Source organism: Equus przewalskii, chromosome 13 (genome assembly GCF_037783145.1).
Source record: "Equus przewalskii isolate Varuska chromosome 13, EquPr2, whole genome shotgun sequence".
Lineage (NCBI taxonomy): Eukaryota > Metazoa > Chordata > Mammalia > Perissodactyla > Equidae > Equus > Equus przewalskii.
In genome coordinates this window covers 11556424-11574984 of record NC_091843.1, presented here as the reverse complement: position 1 = coordinate 11574984, position 18561 = coordinate 11556424, and the positions used below count along the sequence as shown (strand labels likewise).

The 18561-nt window shown below is 51.3% G+C and overlaps 1 protein-coding gene across 3 annotated transcripts in view; it reads left to right on the top strand.

Moving 5' to 3' along the window:
- Positions 1–18561, top strand: part of WWC1 (WW and C2 domain containing 1) — a 156837-nt gene that overhangs the window by 104443 nt on the left and 33833 nt on the right. For all 3 annotated transcript variants that reach the window (XM_070569059.1, XM_070569061.1, XM_070569060.1), the window contains exons 9-15: positions 1463–1705; positions 8940–9029; positions 9737–10272; positions 13410–13518; positions 13950–14030; positions 14637–14723; positions 15984–16176. In XM_070569059.1, coding sequence (XP_070425160.1) covers positions 1463–1705; positions 8940–9029; positions 9737–10272; positions 13410–13518; positions 13950–14030; positions 14637–14723; positions 15984–16176 — 1339 coding nt within the window. The remainder of the gene's footprint in view (positions 1–1462; positions 1706–8939; positions 9030–9736; positions 10273–13409; positions 13519–13949; positions 14031–14636; positions 14724–15983; positions 16177–18561) is intronic.

Sequence of the window (18561 nt, the reverse complement as noted above, 5' to 3'; positions counted from 1 at the left end):
GAGACATCTGGCTAGGGGACGAGCAAACCTAGATGTGTTTCTCCGTATGGAATTTTCACTACACAGCACGGAGATCTTGTCTCCAATAGCGTTTTACTCAAATAAGAGTTTGGCCACATTGTTTGCAGATAAGATTGACTGAGAGTCCAGAGGCCTGGCTCTCAATAAGTACTGGCCGTGTTTATGGCTTTCAATCTTAGGTGAGCCATGTCCTTTCTGGATACTTGTCCAGCAGGGTTCCCCACCAGGTCTTATCCACCTGTTAGGGATGGGGTGCAGCTGGGGTGTGATGGCTGAAAGACTGTGCAGAGGCTAAATCCTAAAGGATCACCTCATGACTGCTTTTAGATATTTATAGTAATAATCTTGATTATACAGTGAGTCTTATTTTGGCCCAAAGATAATCATATCTAATATCTATACAGCACTTTGCAATATATGAAGAACTCTTAAGGATATGTTTTCATTTGGTCCTCATAACCCACCTTGCAGATACCATATTGTCCTGACCTTACAGATGAGGATACTGAGTCAAAGAAGTTAAGGATAGGGCTCCCAACTCCTTCCTTTAACATTAGTAAGTGCCTGCAGTGTACCAGACATTGTGCTAGAAAATCACGATACCCAAATGATTTCTTAAGAAATGGTGCCTTCTGTCGAGAAGGCCAGAGCCAAGACTCCAGCTCAAGACCTCTGACTCCAAATCACACGATGCCTCCACCACTCTCTGGACCGGGAACACATGGTTAGCAATTGTAGTATTTGCTGTTGTTGTAATGGGTCCACAACTGCCATTGGTTGAGCATCTCTTATGTGCCAGCTACTCTGAATATATTATTGCTCATTTTCACAACAATTCTGAAGGATGGAGGATTGCTTTCTTATCCACAAGCTCTGGGAGTTTGCCCAATGTTATATAATAACTAATAGCTAATAAGTGGTCAAACCAGGTAATGACAACTATGGCAGCAAAAACATTTATTGCATGTTTACTCTGTACCAGATACTGTGCTTTGAGAGTTTATGGATTATGTCATAAAACCTTCAACCACAACCCCATGAGGAAGGAACTGTTATTATTCTGCTCAGAGACATGGAGCGACTTGCCCAAGGTCGCACAGCCAGTGGTGAGAGGCTATTGCCTGGTGATAAATCCACCTCTCTTCCAAGCCATCAGGCTTAGTATCCCTCAGGGCAAGTATGTTGCCTTGTTATGCCTCCACCCCATCCATCCCTACAGATCCTATTCCTTGTGGACACCTGGTAGGCACCACATGTGTATGTTAGATAAATTTATGTTCCTTGAGATGACATGCTGATCAAAACGAAGACAGTAACTGTCAGAGGTTGCTCTGAGGATGTCATGGCTCCTTGTGACTCATGACCTTCGAAGTGCAGTCTGTTAGCCTGCTTCTGCAATGACAGTGGACACCCCAGTCATGCTCACCTTCTCGGCCTGCAGGATCGCCAACCTGAAGATCCAGCTGGCCAAGCTTGACAGTGAGGCCTGGCCTGGAGTGCTAGACTCAGAGAGGGACCGGCTGATCCTCATCAATGAGAAGGAGGAGCTGTTGAAGGAGATGCGCTTCATCAGCCCCCGAAAGTGGACCCAGGGGGAAGTGGAGCAGTTGGAGATGGCCCGGAAGCGGCTGGAGAAGGACCTGCAGGCAGCCCGGGACACCCAGAGCAAGGCACTTACAGAGAGGTAGGGCTGGGCTGGGGACCCTTCCCTCACTGCCGGTCTATCCTCCAGCCCCCAGCAGGAGAAGGGGCAAGGGGGACGATCTGGGACACCTGGGCTCTACCCTGAGACACTCCCCCCCTACCCACCCCCCCCTCCGCCTAGGTTTGAGATCTGGGAACTTTCCAAAGTAACAAATCAGGGGACATGATTCACCATCCAACTCACTACTTTACCCTGGGAATTGCATGGCCAAAAAGTCTGCTGAGGTGCAGGTTTTCAGACATTATCTTCTGACTAAGGTGAGGCACCTAACTCGCTGTAATTTAGAGCAGTTTTCCAACTTTGTGACAGTGACTCCCATTATACAGAAGTTTCACAAAATAGTGTGCACTCTTTCTAAGTGTGATGGCCCTCTGATATTTTTTCTCTTATATTGCATTTCTTTTCATGCTGGTCATGACCCACTAAATTGATTTTGCCACATGCTAAGGAGTTGCAATTTGCAGTTTGAAAAAACTGGTTTAGATGAGGGTTGCAAACTGAGATGGGCATATGGGCCGAGCAGGTGGTAGAAATGCTAGAGGTCCACCTGGCGATGGACCGTGGCAAACTGGAGTGCACGGATACCACTTGTCTAAAGTGGGTGCTGTCTCCTGCCTCCATCCAGCAAGTGAGAGTGCAGGCCCCAGGCTGCCAGAGGTCCTCATATTTCAAGAAAAGAGTTGTTTGAATTTTTAAATATTAGCAACTAACTCAGAAAGTTTTTGTAATACTGTGAGGACTAAATCAGCTTCGTCTGTGGGTTGATTTAACCTGAAAGTCACTGGTTTACATTTTCTGGTTTAGACCTTATAGCAGACTGTTTCCTTCGGTGTCCCACCAACCTCCACATCCACATTGCACAGAGCAACCTCGTGTTCAAAGTGGGTCCTGCAGTCCCCGTTCACTCATTCTTTCATTCCATCCATCAGCCCATCATTTATTCATTCGTTCAAGAAACATTTTGTTGCACATATCCTCTGTGCAAGGCAATTTGGAGGATTTAGAAGTTAATCAGTCATGATCCTTGCCTTGATGCCCTTAAAATCTAGTCTAGGGGCTGGCTCGGTGGCACAGTGGTTAAGTTGGCATGCTCCGCTTTGGCAGCTCGGGGTTCACTGGTTCGGATCCCGGCGAGGACCTGTACCCTGCTCATCAAGCCACACTGTGGTAGGCATCCCACATATAAAATAGAGGATGATGGGCACGGATGTTGGCTCAGGGCCAATCTTCCTCAGCAAAAAGAGGAGGAGTGGCAGCGAATATTAGGTCAGAGCTAATCTTCCTCAAAAAATAAATAAATAAAAATCTAGTCTAGTTATTTTCACTTTTTTTGGCTGAAAACTTTATTGAGCAAGTTCCCTACCCTTAAGGAGGTTAGAATTGAAGACAGTGACTTTCAAACATGTGTATGTATGTGTTTGGGTTTTAGGGGCACAGATGAGCAAAGGAATTCCTCTTTCCAGTGAAATGAGAGGCAGAAGCCCCATTTGTAAAGCAGGGAAACTTGCCTGTGCCCCAGTGGAAGCAGGCCAGGAGTCCTTTATAGCAGGGAATGTATAGGTGCCTGGATGTGCTCTGTGTCACCCCATGATGGGTCCTAAGTTACCTTCAGGGAGCCTTCTGAGTTCTAAGGCACCCAGCTTGCAATCCCATCTTAGCAACTGAGTTAGCGCATTTACACATGGCAGGGTGCCAGATGGATCAAGGTGACCAGCCTCTGCCTGGCCTCTTGTAAGCACATCAGAATCCATTAACTGGTTAACGGTGGGGAATCTCTCCCCACCCACCCATTTATCAGAATGGCTACCAGGGACCTGTTGCTTTCCTCCTCGTCATCTTCCCCTGAGAGGGATGGCTGGTTAGCACTGACCCACCACCAGGCAGGTGGGAAGAGGAGGAGAAGGAGGGGGTGTCAATAATTGTTGGTTGGTGGCCGTTCCAAATACCTGCTAGAAATCTCCTTTTAGCACCAAGACTCTCTGTCCTGCTTTCCCTGGGGCTGTGCACTTTGGGGACAAAGCCTGTGTATACATGTTCTTGTGCCTTTAGTGTTAGTTGAAAGAATAAATGGGTAGCTGGCCTGGGCAGGCCCTTACCAGGCCCCTGCATGCATCTCCTGGTCTATACCAGTCCTCTGGGTTCCTCACTAGTTCCCAGGCCCTACTGCTGCCACTGGGAAGGCTTTAACTGGTCATCATGCTCACAGCCAGCAGCTGAAGAGGATAGATTCATGTTAGGTTAGAAGAGATACCTTTCCCACCACTGACCTTGAGCAAGTCATTGACCAGTATGGACTTCAGTTGCCTAATAGGGAAAAAACAGGATAATTACATTGAATACCTATGTAGTCTGAAGGCGGGCGGTTGGACCAGATTGTGAATTGAGGCTCTTCCCTGCTATAATAATTTTGGTGTCTTGAAACTAGGATTGGATGTTCTGTTAGAGACCCCTACATTGCATGCAAAAGGTACCATTATGTACCAGACCCTGTAACCTATATCATCTCATTGAAACCTCCCAGCAGCCCTGAGCTTACTCTCCATTTTCTAGATGAGGAAACTGAGGCACACTCAACATCACCGGGCGGCAGAGCTGGGATTAGACCCGAGGCCTGCTGGCTCTGAAGCCCATTCTTGCTTTAGGCTGCTGCCCACTTAGAAGGTCTTTGATTATTGCCTCAGCCCCATCTTTCAAAGCTCTGCTTGCTGGCCTGGAAGAGTGCATCCACATGGCCAGTCCAGGGAAGGCAGAATCTCCCCTCTGCAGCAGCTGCTGAGCAGGTGGCTCAGGTCCCGAGGGAAAGGGTCCTCTGGGGGACATGCAGAGGGAAGCCAGGGGGCCTGTGGGCAGAGGAGGAGAGCGCCTCAAGAAGGACAGGGACAGTACTGATGGCTGTGAGCCTCCTGCAGGAGAGAGAGGAGGAATCTGGCTCAGCATCTTGGTGTCCACAGCTGTTTGCTTCCGGCCCCCTGTTTGTGTTCATCCCTCTGACTCTCTTGTCCTCTCTCTCGGTCTCTTTCTGTTTCTCCTTCTCCTCTCTCTCTCTTATCTCTCTTACAAAATGGGAGGTTATGCTTCTCACCTCCACACAACAGCCTCCATTCGAGGTGCCTTTGAGAAGGACAGGAATAGAGGCATCCACGAAAGGCAGACCACAAGGCCTGCCAAATCCCAGTCACGAATCAGTCAGCATCACAGACATCCCGACACCCCTCGTCCTACCTCCTGCTTCCCCTTCCCTTCCCATGGGCCCGCCCCACCCCTTCCACGAGCTACTGTGCAGTCACGCAGGGTGGCTCTTAAAGCGTGGACTCCCTGGCTCACCGCAGGGACACATTCCCCAGGCCTGAGATGCAGCCCAGGCTCTTGCATTTTTAACCAACATCCCAGGTGCTGAGCTACAGCCTGTGGGGCTTCCAACCCCACCTTCTGGATCCTCCGCCTGCTTCCACGCTTGGTGTGTTCTTGGCCCTCCAGCATGTGCCAGGCCTCACACACTAATGCCATGTGGCCTGCTAAGCCCAGCGCCTCTGGGAGGAGGCCTCGGCACCTGCATGTTGCCGCCAGCGTTTACACCTGTGTGCTCCGGAAGTCAAGGCCGCCCTATTCTCAGTCCCCTCAGCATGCTGTTGGGACTCCACTGGGGACCTGTACTTCCTTCAGACCACACCTCTATGGTTTTCTCCCAGAGAAGAGGAAAATGAAGGTAGAAATGGTGAGCTCCAGCTGCTCCTTGACCCCAGACGTCACACCCTTCAGGCCTTTGCTCTTTTGGAGGGTCAAGAGATTCCACAGTCAGTCCTGTCCATTCCGTTGAGAGTCAAAGATTTTGTTCATTACAGGCTCCATCTGCCGGCCCGTTGCCTGCCCCACAGGCTCAAGGCAGGACTCCAGAAGCACAGTGCCAGGGATTCAACTGGCCAAGAACCATGCTGAGGCCGCTCTGCCCGCTGCTCTGGTTGTCTTTTCTGTAATTTCACAAGTCCAGTTGCCGAGTAACAGGCCCGCCCATCCCTCACTGCTTTTCAGTGACTGGAACCAGCTCTGGTCTTCACTGCAGGGCCTGTGGTGGAGGCCTGTGCGTGTTGGCGGAAGGGTGGCATGCTTAGGTTATTCCACGGAAAGGAACTCTTTCTCTCAGGCACCAGGCTGGGTTGGCTGTGCTCTGGGAGCAACGGGTCAGTCAGTCCCCCTCCAACAGGGCAGCATAAGGGGTTAAGAGGCTGACGGGGGCACCTCTGTCCACGAGAGATTTAACGTTCAGGTCTTTCAGCAGAACAAACTTTGCCTCCCCCAGCGGTCACTTATTGAGCCTCTCGGTGTGGTGGGCACTGCGCTGGGTGCCAGGAGATCGAGTCACAGCCTCTGCTGCAATCCGCAGTCAGTGCAGCAGCTCATAAACCTTAGTGTGCCTAAAAGTCACCTAGGATACTTAATGAAGAGGCAGGTTCTGGGCCTTGTCCCCAGACTCTCTGATTCAGTAGATTGAAGTAGGACCCAGGAACGCGTGTGTAATAAGCACTCCTTCCTTTCTGACACGGGAGGTCTGTGGGCCACACACCGAGAACCCACTAACCTAGTGGATACATGAGAGCCTCCCGAGTCATCAGTCTTGATGGGGCCCCTTCCCTGTCACATCTGGGGACCTTGGAGTGGCCCACTCCAGGGGCCAGCAAACTCCCTGGAGCCCACTCAGCTGCCCTCCATGGGGGATTTCAGGAGAGGCTGGGGGCTGAGAGAACCCAGCTGTTTCTTTGGAATACAAGGGTTTTGCCTCCAGGGACGTAGTAACTGAATTGGGCTTTAGTGTCAGACGTACCTGGGGGCAGACCTTTGCTCCCAGGTCCCATGACACTCCGTCACACCTACCTAGGTCTTCTCCAGGCTCTGGTCCCAGTCTCTCCAGCTCCTTTGCTGGGAGTTGCCAGTCCATTCAGCCTTGGAATGCTGTATATACTCAGCTTCGTCCTGGGCCCTCCCTTGTTTTCCTTCCATATTTTACTCTAAGATGGTGCATTTGTTATGGCTGCCAAACCGAAGTAACAAAAACTGGGTGACTTAACAGAAATCTATTTCCTCACAGTCCTGGAAGCCCAAGATCAAGGGGTGGGCAGGTGGTTTCTTCTGAGTCCTCTCTCCTTGGCTTGTGGATGGCCGTCTTCTCCCTGTTCCTTCGCATGGTCTTCCCTCTGTGTGTGTCTGTGTCTTAATCTCCTTTTCTTATAAGGACACAGTCACATTGGATTAGGGCCCACCCATATGACCTCATTTTACCTTAATTACTTCTTTAAAGGCCCTATCTCCAAATACAGTTTCATTCTGAGCTACTGAGGGTTGGGACTTCACCGTGAGTTTTGCGGGGGCACAATTCAGGCCATAACAGATGGCAGTCTCTTTCACCGTGATGCATGTGGTGGTGATCCCCCACCCTTACACAGCCACCTGCTCGGCGTTCATAGCCACACATCCGGAAGGAATCTCTGCTTTTCCCCTGGGTTGCTCCGCGTACCACCTTCTTGTCTCAACAGAAGCCATCTCCAGATCCGTTCAGCTGCTCAAGGCAGTAACCTCCGGGTCTTCCTCATTTTCTCCCTTGGCCTCGCCCCTCATCTAGCCTGTACACTTTCCTCTGTCTCCTTCAGCATCACCCGAGTGATGCCATCTCAGTTACACCATCACAGCCCCCCTAACTCTTCTCCCTGCCTTCAGTCCACGGCCTCCTACCCATTTTCTTTTTCTTTTCTTTTTTTTTCTTTGGAGGAAGATTAGCCCTGAGCTTACTCCTGCCGATCCTCCTCTTTTGGCTGAGGAAGACTGGCCCTGAGCTAACATCCATGCCCATCTTCCTCTACTTTATATGTGGGATTCCTACCACAGCATGGCTTTTGCCAAGCAGTACCATGTCCACACCCAGGATCCGAACCAGCGAACCCCAGGCCGCTGAGAAGCAGAACGTGGGAACTTAACCGCTGCGCCACCGTGTTGGCCCCTGCCCATGTTCCTCACAGCAGCCATGGTGGCCTTAAAATGACAGGGGTTTCTGTTGAAATTCCCTGTTTGGAATCTCCTTTCCCCTGCACTTTTCCTGGCCAACTCCTGTTCATCCTTCACGTCAACTTAAATTTCTCTACTAGTCAGGGGAAGCTGTGTGGCTTAACACAACAGAAGTTTATTTCTTGCCCACAAAGCATCTGGTGGGTATTCCTGGCTGATAGGCAGGCTTCTGTGTGGTTGGTCATTCAGGGACCCCAGGCCAGGCTCTTCCCATCTTGTGGCACCTCCCCTTTTAGGCCGTAAGTGTCCTCCAAGGGATGATGGAGAAGACATACCCACTTCTCTTAGCCACTTCAGCCTGATGACCATCACTTCTCTCACCTCCTTTTGGCCAGAACCTGGTCATGTGCCCCACCCAGCTGCAAGGGAGGCTGGGATGGGGGTCCAGCTGTGGGCCCCGGGGGCGGAGGAGGGCACAGATCCAGGTGAGCACCAGCAGGCTCAGCCACAGGTCATTTGCTTAAAGAGGTTCACCTGCCAGTCTAAATGGAGTCTCTTACATTCTTTTCTGCTATTCTGTACTTTTTCTTCATGGACCTTGTCCTGTGTGTTAATTAGATATTAGATATTTGAGTAGTTTCTTAGTATCTGTCCTTCCCCACCCTCCGCAGTAGAATGTAAGCTCCATGAGAGCAGAAACAAGTTGTCTTTTGCTCACAGCTTTCTCCCCAGTGCCAACTACGGGGTCTGGTGTGAGGTGGGAACTCAGTAAATATTAGTGGATAGATGGATGGGAGGAAGGAAGGAAAGTAGGAAGGAAAGGGAGAAGGAAGGAGGGATGGTTGGGTGGAATTCTAATTCTGCCACTAATTCTCTAGCTTTAAGTAAATTATTTAACTCTAAGACCCTCAATTTCCTCATATGTGAAGTGGTGAAAACCATGCTTCCTGGGTAGGGCTGTTGTACACATGAATGAAGGCAGTGTCCTAAGTTTCCTAGCACAGTGCCTGGTATATCATGGGTAATGAATATAGCAATTATTATACGATTATATGTGGAGGCCATAGCTCCCCAAACATCGTAGTAAAATGCTTCCAGAAACTTCTTGTGTGTGCGTGTGTGTCTGTATGTCTTCACGAGTACATGCCTGTGATTCCTCTTTCGGGAGACAGAGTCTGGATCCCTCGGGGCTTCCTCCTCATGCCTCCTCTCCCTTCAGGTTAAAGTTCAACAGTAAGAGGAACCAGCTTGTGAGAGAACTGGAGGAAGCCACCCGGCAGCTCGCAGCCCTGCACTCACAGCTGAAAAGGTGAGTGGGGCGGCGAGTGCCTTCCTTGGGCGGCCAGATGCAGGCACCCCGTGGGGGCCCAGCCCAGGCCCTGCCCTCCACATGTCCTCTGTGGCTTGAGTGTGCACACTTAGAAGCACAGCAGGTGGCTGGTTAGTCTAGCAGACTTGGGCTGGGCCCCACGTGGCCGGGGGCAGGGTCCTTCCCATCTCCAGACCACAGCCTCCTCAGTCCTTCTGACAACACCAAGCAGAAGGTGCTCGTGTGTCTTATTCGGGTCTCTCATACCTGCCAACCCACTTCCACAAAACAGAGACAGTAGACCTTAGGGCCTACTATATAATAGACTTATATTAAAGTATAAAAAGTGAGTTGATTTGAAGAAACATATGAAGTCTTATTTTGGGCTGGATTCGAATAGGGAAAAATATCATGAAAATGGAATGCAGCCAATGGAGGTTTGGGAAACAGAGACACAGAAGAAAATGTGAGCTTCTAAAGCAGCTGACTTAGGTTCGAATACCAGCTCTGCCACCTTCTGATTGTGTGGCCTTCTCAGGGTGTCCTCTTTAGTGAAATGGGGGTGCTTGATCTTCCCTGGAGACTGTCAGGAGGGTCCTATGAGACAATGTATTTTCAGTGCCCAGGGTGCTTTTCAGAGCCAGGCAGGAAGTTCAGGTGCCCCACCATCTCTGAGTCCTCACCCTCCATTCTCTCCCTACCTCCAGCCTCTCGAGCAGCATGCAATCCCTGTCCTCGGGCAGCAGCCCTGGATCCCTCACATCCAGCCGGGGCTCCCTGGCTGCCTCCAGCCTGGACTCCTCCACCTCGGCCAGCTTCACTGACCTCTACTATGACCCCTTCGAGCAGCTGGACTCGGAGCTACAGAGCAAGGTGGAGTTCCTGCTCCTGGAGGGGGCCACAGGCTTCCGGCCCTCGGGCTGCATCACCACCATCCATGAGGACGAGGTGGCCAAGACCCAGAAGGCAGAAGGGGGCAGCCGCCTGCAGGCCCTGCGCTCCCTGTCTGGCACCCCAAAGTCAATGACTTCCCTGTCCCCCCGCTCCTCCCTCTCCTCCCCATCCCCGCCCTGCTCCCCTCTCATCGCTGACCCCCTCCTGGCTGGAGATGCCTTCCTGAGTGCCCTGGAGTTTGAAGACCCGGAGCTGAGTGCCACTCTGTGTGGACTGAGCCTTGGCAGCAGCACCCGGGAGAGGTGCCGGCTGGAGGAACCCGGAACCGAGGGCAAGCAGCCGGGCCAAGGTAGATAGCATCCCATCCGGGCGTGGGATGGAGGGAGGAGGGTGGGCTGGGCTCAGGCCTGAGTGCAGGCCCCAGTGATAATTATGGTCAGTGTCTGCTGACTGCTTCCTGTGTGCCAGGGCTTTACGTGGTATATTGATACGTTTATTCATTCAGTAGATATTTTATGTATTTACAGTGTTCCAGGTCCTGGGCTAAGAGTTTTCCCATGGGGGATTCATTCATTCAACAGATATTTATTATGTACCTACTGAGACTAAATGCCAGGTCCTGTGCTAATGGATGTACATGGATTCATTCATCCAACAGATATGCCATGTGCTAGGCATAGGATTAGTCACAAGGATACAGTGCTGGGGACAGACAGGATCCCTGTTCTGATGAAGCGTGCCTGTAAATGAAGGCGCAGACATAACTGTACAACCAGAGCAATCAAAGCACTAGGAAAAAATAAGACAGGGCATGTGATGGAGCCTTTCAGGTTGGGGTGGGGCTGCGGTTCAGACTAGGTTGTGAAGGAAAGTGACATTTGAATGGAGGCTTGAACAGTGAGAAGGAGCCAGCCTTGGGAAAAGCAAGAGCCAGAGGTAGGGGGTCCCCAACAAGGCCGGAGAGTCAGGCTGAGTCCGGGGCATGTGGGCCTAGGGGGCTGCAGGAAGGCGTTTGGATTTTTTCCTAATCGCATTGGGGACCCATCTGACTGTTTGAGGCCAGGGAATATGATCTGGCTCCCATTCCACATGGGGTCAGAAAGAACATTCTGGTGTGGTTTGGGCTTCAAGTTGGAATCTTCAAAATAGAAGATGATGCTGATGATGACAGCTAAGATTTATTAAGAGAAAAATTCTTTAGCAGCAACCACATACTAAATTATAATAGTTAATATTTATTGGGATACGTTATGTGGTGGGCAGTGTGCTTTATATGGTGAAACAGTTTACTTCTCCTATCCCCATTTTCACAGATGAGGAAACAGGGTTCAGAGAGGTGATGTCACTTGCCCTAGGTCCCCCAGCCATCAAGTGGGGAGGCAAGGATTGGAATCCAGGTTTTTCTGACCCCAGAACCCAACCCCTTTATCGTCTTCCAATCTCACTCCTCTTAGGATGTGAGGTAGCTCTGTGTGTTTATTCCTGACACACTCCTGGTGCTCGCCGGCCCCACCATGCCTACCTGGGGTGAAGGTCAGACCTGAGCAGGGTGACCCGTTATTTCACCTGGGGCTCCTGGGCTTTCCTGGCTATGATTTATTGAGTGCAGGTGTGCAAGATACGGGCACTGTTATGCATAGTTACTCATTTAAGTCTCAACAACTCTCTGCGGTGGGTACCATTTTTCATCTTACGACAGAACTGAGGCACAGCAAGGTTAAATGACTTGTCCAAGGTCAGTGTCACAGCTGTGAAGTGGTAGGGTCAGGAGTGGCGCCAGGACCGTCTGCCCAGAACCCACACCAAGACATGTGCCAACTCCATCTACAAAGGGCTCCTGCTCCTGACTCCCTGTGAGGCCAGCTAGAAGAAGCTGGACCCATCTCAGCCTTAAGCCTCCAGAAATGGGCAGGAAGGCCGTCACCTTGCTCAGAATTAGCCGTTCGTGTATAAGGGCCAGTGGGAGCAAGGGGGGAAGACGAGATTTTCCGGTTAATTAAAGACTCTGCTGGGTGAGTGCCAGCCATTTCCTTGGAAGAGGAGCCGAGAGATCCCTGGGGCTCCCTCATCAGGAAGGGTGTCTTGCTGAGTGCTCTCAAACAAAAATAAAAACAGGCTTCCTCCTACAGCAGGTGGCAAACTTCAGAAAATTGTTCCCTGGAGAGGAGGGGCTTCAGGTGGGACCTCTAACGAGGCTCCAGAAGCATTCCCGATGCTCCCTGTCTAAGGGCAGTGATAAGCTGAGTCAGGGATGTTGGGGACTGATGCCCCTCCCCCCTCCCACAGCATCCTTGGGGTGTGTGGGCCCAAGACCGCACGTGTCTCAGGATGGTGTTTCCTTCCTGTCATCTCCAGAAGCCGTCCCTGCGGTCAGCGCTGCTGGGCTGAGCCCAGACACTAAGCAGGTTATGCGATTAGTGCTGCTGTTCGGTCAGCAGACAGATTAATCTCCTTAAGTGGTTTAGTGGAGGGTGGAGATGCGTGGGTCTGAAGCGGGAGGTCTCCTCAGGCCGCAGCAGTTGTGGGATGCAGGCTGGGGACGCTGCACCCAGATGGCTACTTGGCTTCTCCCAGGCACGCTGTCACCATGCCTCTCCCCAGCCTGCCCCACCCCAGTCTCTTCTCCAGGTTGCCCCCAGTGCCTGGCTTACAGGGGACGCTTAGAAGGGCTGACTGTGAGGTGAAGGACCTGAATATGGCCTTCCCTGGTGCGCTGAGGTCAGGAACTGTCCTGTTCCTCGTGGTAGCTCTGAACCTGGCACACCATTTGTGCTCGTGACTTGGGGAAGAAAGGAACGTGCAGCCTGTGCCAGATGCCCGGTCTCAGCTCTGGGTCGGAGGCTCCTGAGGGTCTCCACTGAGGGCAGGGAAGATAAGGAGCTGAGTTAGGAGTGGAATGGGATAGACAGAGGAGTGGGAGTGCCGGGCTTACATCCTTCACTTTTTCTTCCCCTTGCCCCTCCCGAGGGTTTAGGGGCTGTCATTTTGCTCCAGGTATGTAAGGATCCCTCTAGAAGGCGTCCCATAGTGATGGGAATGATAGTCGCAGTCAGAATAGTGGTACTGAATTTTCTAGAGCAATTCTGCCACACCAATCTCTGTGTTAAGGACTTCTCCGTAATGTTGTCTTGGGTCCTTCCAACAGCCCTGCAAGGTAGGGATTATTATCCCCATTTTGCAGATGATGATCTGAGGCATAGAGAGGTTGAATCAGTGTCCCAGTATCATGAAGCAGTCAGTGGTGGAGCTGAGGTTTGAACCTAGGCAGTTTGGCTCCAGAGTCTGGGATGTTAAACAGAGAATCATATGCTACCCTTTCCTTGACCTCAGAGCAAGGCAGGACCTTGCTGTCAAGTTCAGGGATGGTTGGAATTTGGTGAGACTCGTGGGACAGAGGGTGGGTCAAAAGTGTGCTGCATTGCGAAGACGGTATCCTGGTTCTGAACCACGCCTTGCCATCCTTCCTTTCTCCCCCTCTTTCTCCAGCTGTGAATTCGGCCCCAGGGTGCACCCTGAAAGTGGCCTGTGTCTCCGCTGCTGTGTCGGATGAATCCGTGGCCGGGGACAGTGGTGTGTATGAGGCTTCTGTGCAGAGGTGGGTCCCTGAGTCTTGGCTGTCTGGGAACTCTGAATATTCAGAGCCCCGGCCCCCTCAGGTGTGTGGGAGGGGCCCACAGGAGGGCATGCCCGAGTGCCCCCACCTTCCCCCTGCGGTCCTGTTTGGGGCGGTGGTGAAGACGCAGACAGTGTGGCTCCTTATGGGGCTGGAGGCACTTCAGATTCCATGATTGCCGTTAAGGGGCGTACAGCTAGGGGAGCCAATAGTGGAGAAAGAGCACCCGTTCAAGAGAGGGACTCGGGGCACTCGTGGGAAGGAATGGTCAGGGAGGCTGAGCAGACCCAAACTTTCCTCATTGAGGATCCATCCACACCCTCCCAGAGAGAACCCAGTTTCTGGAAAGTGACTTTGGTCCCAGGTCCCTGTGGGGAAGCCTGACCCTCTTTCTTTCCCATGTTGCCTTTCAGACTGGGTGCTTCAGAAGCTGCTGCTTTCGACAGTGACGAATCAGAAGCAGTGGGTGCAACCCGGGTTCAGATTGCCCTGAAGTAAGTGACAGGGAGGGCGAGGAAAGAGGGGAGTGGTCCGTGCAGGGTCTCTTCCTTGTCAGCAGCGTCTTGCCAGCATTTACCTTCACAGCTGCCGGGGGAAGAGGGCAGAGTTCGCGGGACTTGCTGTCAACTGTAGGCTCCTAACTAAAGGAGACGGCTCTTTCCCTGCCTCTTAGCTCCCTATTCTTCAAAAGAGAAAATGAGGTTTGGAAGACCTCGTAACTTGCCCTGACTCACCGAGCTGGCTGGCGGCAGAGCCAGCCCGGGACCGAGACCTCCTGCCTCTCGGTCTCTTTGCTCATTGCGGCTGTGGTTTTTGTCTTACCGTTCCATCAAGTTTTCACCCCTCTGGACCAAAGTCTAACCCCCAGGTGCTGCAGCCCAGAGTCGTTGTTTCCTCTTGATGGGAGCTGGGCTCAATATTTTTTCAGTAGAAATTCATTGTTGACTAAATACCAGGAAATTTCACACAAACTTCTGGCTTCTCTTTAAAAACTCTCATACGCACACAGTCCCCGGAGCAGCCAGCAGCCATGTCTGTGATATTGAGAGAGAGACAGATGTGTTACTAATAGGTGCTCCATATGCCCCTTTTCATTTCAGGTACGACGAGAAGAATAAGCAATTTGCAATATTAATTATCCAGCTGAGTAATCTTTCTGCTCTCTTGCTGCAGCAAGACCAGAAAGTGTGAGTATGGGGCTGACAGGGTGTATATTATCCTCTCACCTCACCCTCTGCGGCCGTCCCTGGGGACACTCTCCTGCCCTGTCCACCTCAACAATGGGCCCTTAAACCCACTGGGGATTTAATGCATGTGACCATGACAGGAAGTGTCAGTACTATAAACGTGGGTACAGACGTGATGGCAAGCACACTAACTATAAAGAGAACCATCCTAGACAGCTTCAATTCCTTCACAAATACGTCCTAAGCACCTCCCATGTGCCAGCACTAAGAACGGGGTGGTGAGCAGATCCCTGCCCTTGTAAACTTGAAGCCTCATGAAGAAGAAAGGCGTAGCCCTTTTTATCTGCTCTAAGCTCAAGTATTCCACGCAGAAAGAAACGGTCTGCCATTCCCAGGAGCCCATGCCTGTCACTGGGCTTCTGCTGGAAGGGTGAGATGGGTGTTACCTTACAGCTGATAACAGCAAATACCTGCACTGCCTGCCTGCCAGCTCTTCCCACTGCAGACCAGGCTTAGGTTTCACTGCACTCATGTGCCTCTGTGTTATTCCTTCTCTTTTAACTAGACCGTAGGCCTTGAGGGTAGCAACAGGAGCTTGTACTTCTGTGGTCTGCACCCAGCCAGCACCTGGGGGTGTGACGTGTGGGAGCAAGGAAGCCAGGAAAGCAGGCAAAACAGAAGGACAACAAGATTGGACCCTGGGGTCGTTTTCAGTCTCTTGCCTTTAGAAACAGCGCCAGGATGAATAACTTCCTCTGTATCCCATTAGTGCTCGTGTACCAATGCACGCTGCTTTCTGGGGTATCTGGGGGACAGAGCCTACAGGCGAGCTGTCTGGGTCAAAGGTAAATGCATCTGTGATTTTATTAGGATCATCACATTCCCTTCCACAGAGGCTGTAGCATTTTGCCTTCCTACCAGCAGTTGAATGAAGGAGGATTCCTCAGTGTTAACAAGCAGCCTCATGGGTCCTTCTGCACACAGAAGTTTGCACACATTGGCCTCAGACTACACATGCCATGACGTTCTAAGAATTTGGAGGATTCTGGAGAAGGAAGAGCGATGTGTTGTCCTTAGGAGCCTTTTCTGCATCCCTCACAAATTCTCATGTGACGACTTGAGAAATTACAAACTCTTGTCTACTGTTGTTTTCTTGCAGATTTGCAGCAGCTGCAGAAACCAGCAGCAGCCCCTTAGCCCAGCGCATCAGCCCCAGATCTGGGCTGACCCAGGCTCTCCTGCATTTCTGTCTCCCTCTAGGAACATTCGTGTGGCTATCCTTCCCTGCTCCGAAAGCACCACCTGCCTGTTCCGGACCCGGCCCCTGGACGCCTCAGACGCCCTCGTGTTCAACGAGGTGTTCTGGGTGTCCATGTCCTATCCAGCCCTTCACCAGAAGACCTTAAGAGTCGACGTCTGTACCACCGACAGGAGCCACCTGGAGGAGTGCCTGGTGAGGGCTGTGTCTGTCTGTTTGTCCAGCCTGTCCTACTGGGGATTGATCCACTCTACACTTCAGGGAGAAGGAAGGCTTGGGGAAAACAGGTTGTAGTGTCAGTCAACCTCATCTTGGGTTCTAGGCAGGGCCTCTTCCTCTAGGTGAATAGCATTCTCAGACTTAGTGGTCGCGAGTGGGGAAGCTCCTTTCACAGGGGGAAGAGTAATAGACCTGAAAGTGCCTTTTAAATTGCCAGCACCTGGAAAATGCTAGCCACGTTCCACAGCTTTACCGTATGGTATTGGAGCTTGGACAAAAAGTACAGAATAGTAAGAACAAATAGACAAGGGCTCAAATCCCACCTTTACCACTTGCTGTATAGCTGGGTGACCTTGGGCACATTACTTAACCTCTTTGATCCTCAGTTGTCTCATCCATAAAATACAAATGATAATGCCTCCCTTGTGCCCACTAGAAGAGTCGTTATAAGGGTTAAGTAAGACAGTTCATATAAAGCACTTACTTAAGTGTCTGACACACAGTAGCTTCTCATTGGATGAGGCCATTGAGTCCCCTCCCTGGAGCAGAGCTCCTCCAACTTCCTGCTCCTCTTCCTCTGCACATTGGCTGGAATCAGGATTGGAAATGAAGTAGCCCAGGGTACATTTGTGTCCCAAGAAAGCCACTCCCTTAGAGACAAGCAGATCCAAGTGCAGATGGATGTTGCTCAGCTTTCTCACCTATAAAATGGGGATTAATAGCTTAACTCAGGGGCTTGTGATGCATAAATGAGTTAGAAGAAGCTAAGGGCTCTGTTAAGGTTGATGCCCTTGAGGTCTTAGAGTATTTGAACGATAACTCGATTGTGGGTACAAAGGAGCCCAGATACGGGCTTTATGCCTAGAAGGTAGCTCCATCCACTGTCATCTTTCCTAGGAACCTGCTTTGTGCCCACCCTGCTGCTGGGTGCTGGGGATACACTGGGGAACCAAAGAGATTAGGAGCCAACTTTAATGGCTAACAGATAAACAGAAGGATAGATGACGCATCTTGATAAGAGCCGTGTTGGAAATGGATGGGTTGAGGTCATAGGAAAACGTGGGTGTGTGCAAAGGGGAGGAAGGAGCTTTGTATGCCTCTCTGAGCCTTCTCTCTGCCGCCTGTCTAGGAGCTGGGAGAGGGGCAGTGGCAGTTTCTACCTCCTGGGCGGGCTGGTCTCCTTTCTCCTGGTGTGACCTACAGACCTCTGCCCAGAATGGTAAACCTCCTTGCTCTCCAAGCTTGACTCAGATCTGCTCGTGCTATAAAACCCTTCTCTGCTGCGGAATTGTGGGGCCACATCCCTTGGGCCTGAGGCTGTCACCAGCCTTCCCTGTGTGTTGCCTAAGACTCTTCAATTCTTGGGCCCAATTTCCTTATGTGTAAAATCCAGCTCACACAGCCCACCTCTGAAGGTTAAGTGAGATGCTAAAGCAGTGCTTCTTGAACCTTTGCACGCATACAAGTTACCCAGGGCTTTGGTTAAAGTGCAGGTTCTCATTCAGTAGGCCTGGGGTGGAGCCCAAGAATCTGCATTTCTGACAAGCTCCCAGGTGATGCTGATGCTGCTGGGCCCCATAACAAGGATGTAAAGCAACAAAGTGTCTGTGCTGGATACCAGTTCCCATGCCTTTCCTCCTCAGCTGGGGCACACTAGAGCATCATTGCCATGGATGTTGTTGTTATCATTACTGACAATAATGCAATAGCTAGTGACGAATGGATGCAATTTGTGTGTTGGGCACTGACCTAAGCTCCTTACATGTCTTATCTCTACTGATCCTCTATAGTCTTATAAAATAGGTACTGTTGTCCCTGTGAGGAAACCAAGGCACAAAGAAGGAAAGAACTTCCCAAGGTCATACAGTCAGATAGTTGGCAGGTGCGGTGTTGGAACGCAGGCAGGTCCACCCTGAAGCCCACTCATGTCAGACCTTGGTGTAGCCTCAGTGCCAGCACAGTGCTCCTGGAGCCCACAGGTGGGAATGGTGACTGAGGGTCTAGGGGGGTGGATGCTGAACAACAGAGCAGAAAGCTTTTCCAACCCCAGGCTCCTCTGGTGAAGCGTTGCCTTGGCCCTGGGCATTCCTAAACCAGAAGAGACTCAGTCCGGTTTTTTTCTCCTAATTGGGTGCCTTTTATTCCTCCTTTCTAATTGAAGTCTGGCCATTGCTGGTTGCCATGGCAGCAGCCAAAGCGCTCATCCCATCATAGCTTGTCTCCATCTGTGGCCAATGGGAAAGCTGCTTTCTCGTATCCTTTGCGGACGTGGAGTGTCTTGCTGTCGAGTTTTGGTGGCTGGAGGGGGCGAGGCAGTGAGACACAAGGAGAAAGGGCTGTCTGATCCCACTCGGAGTCTCC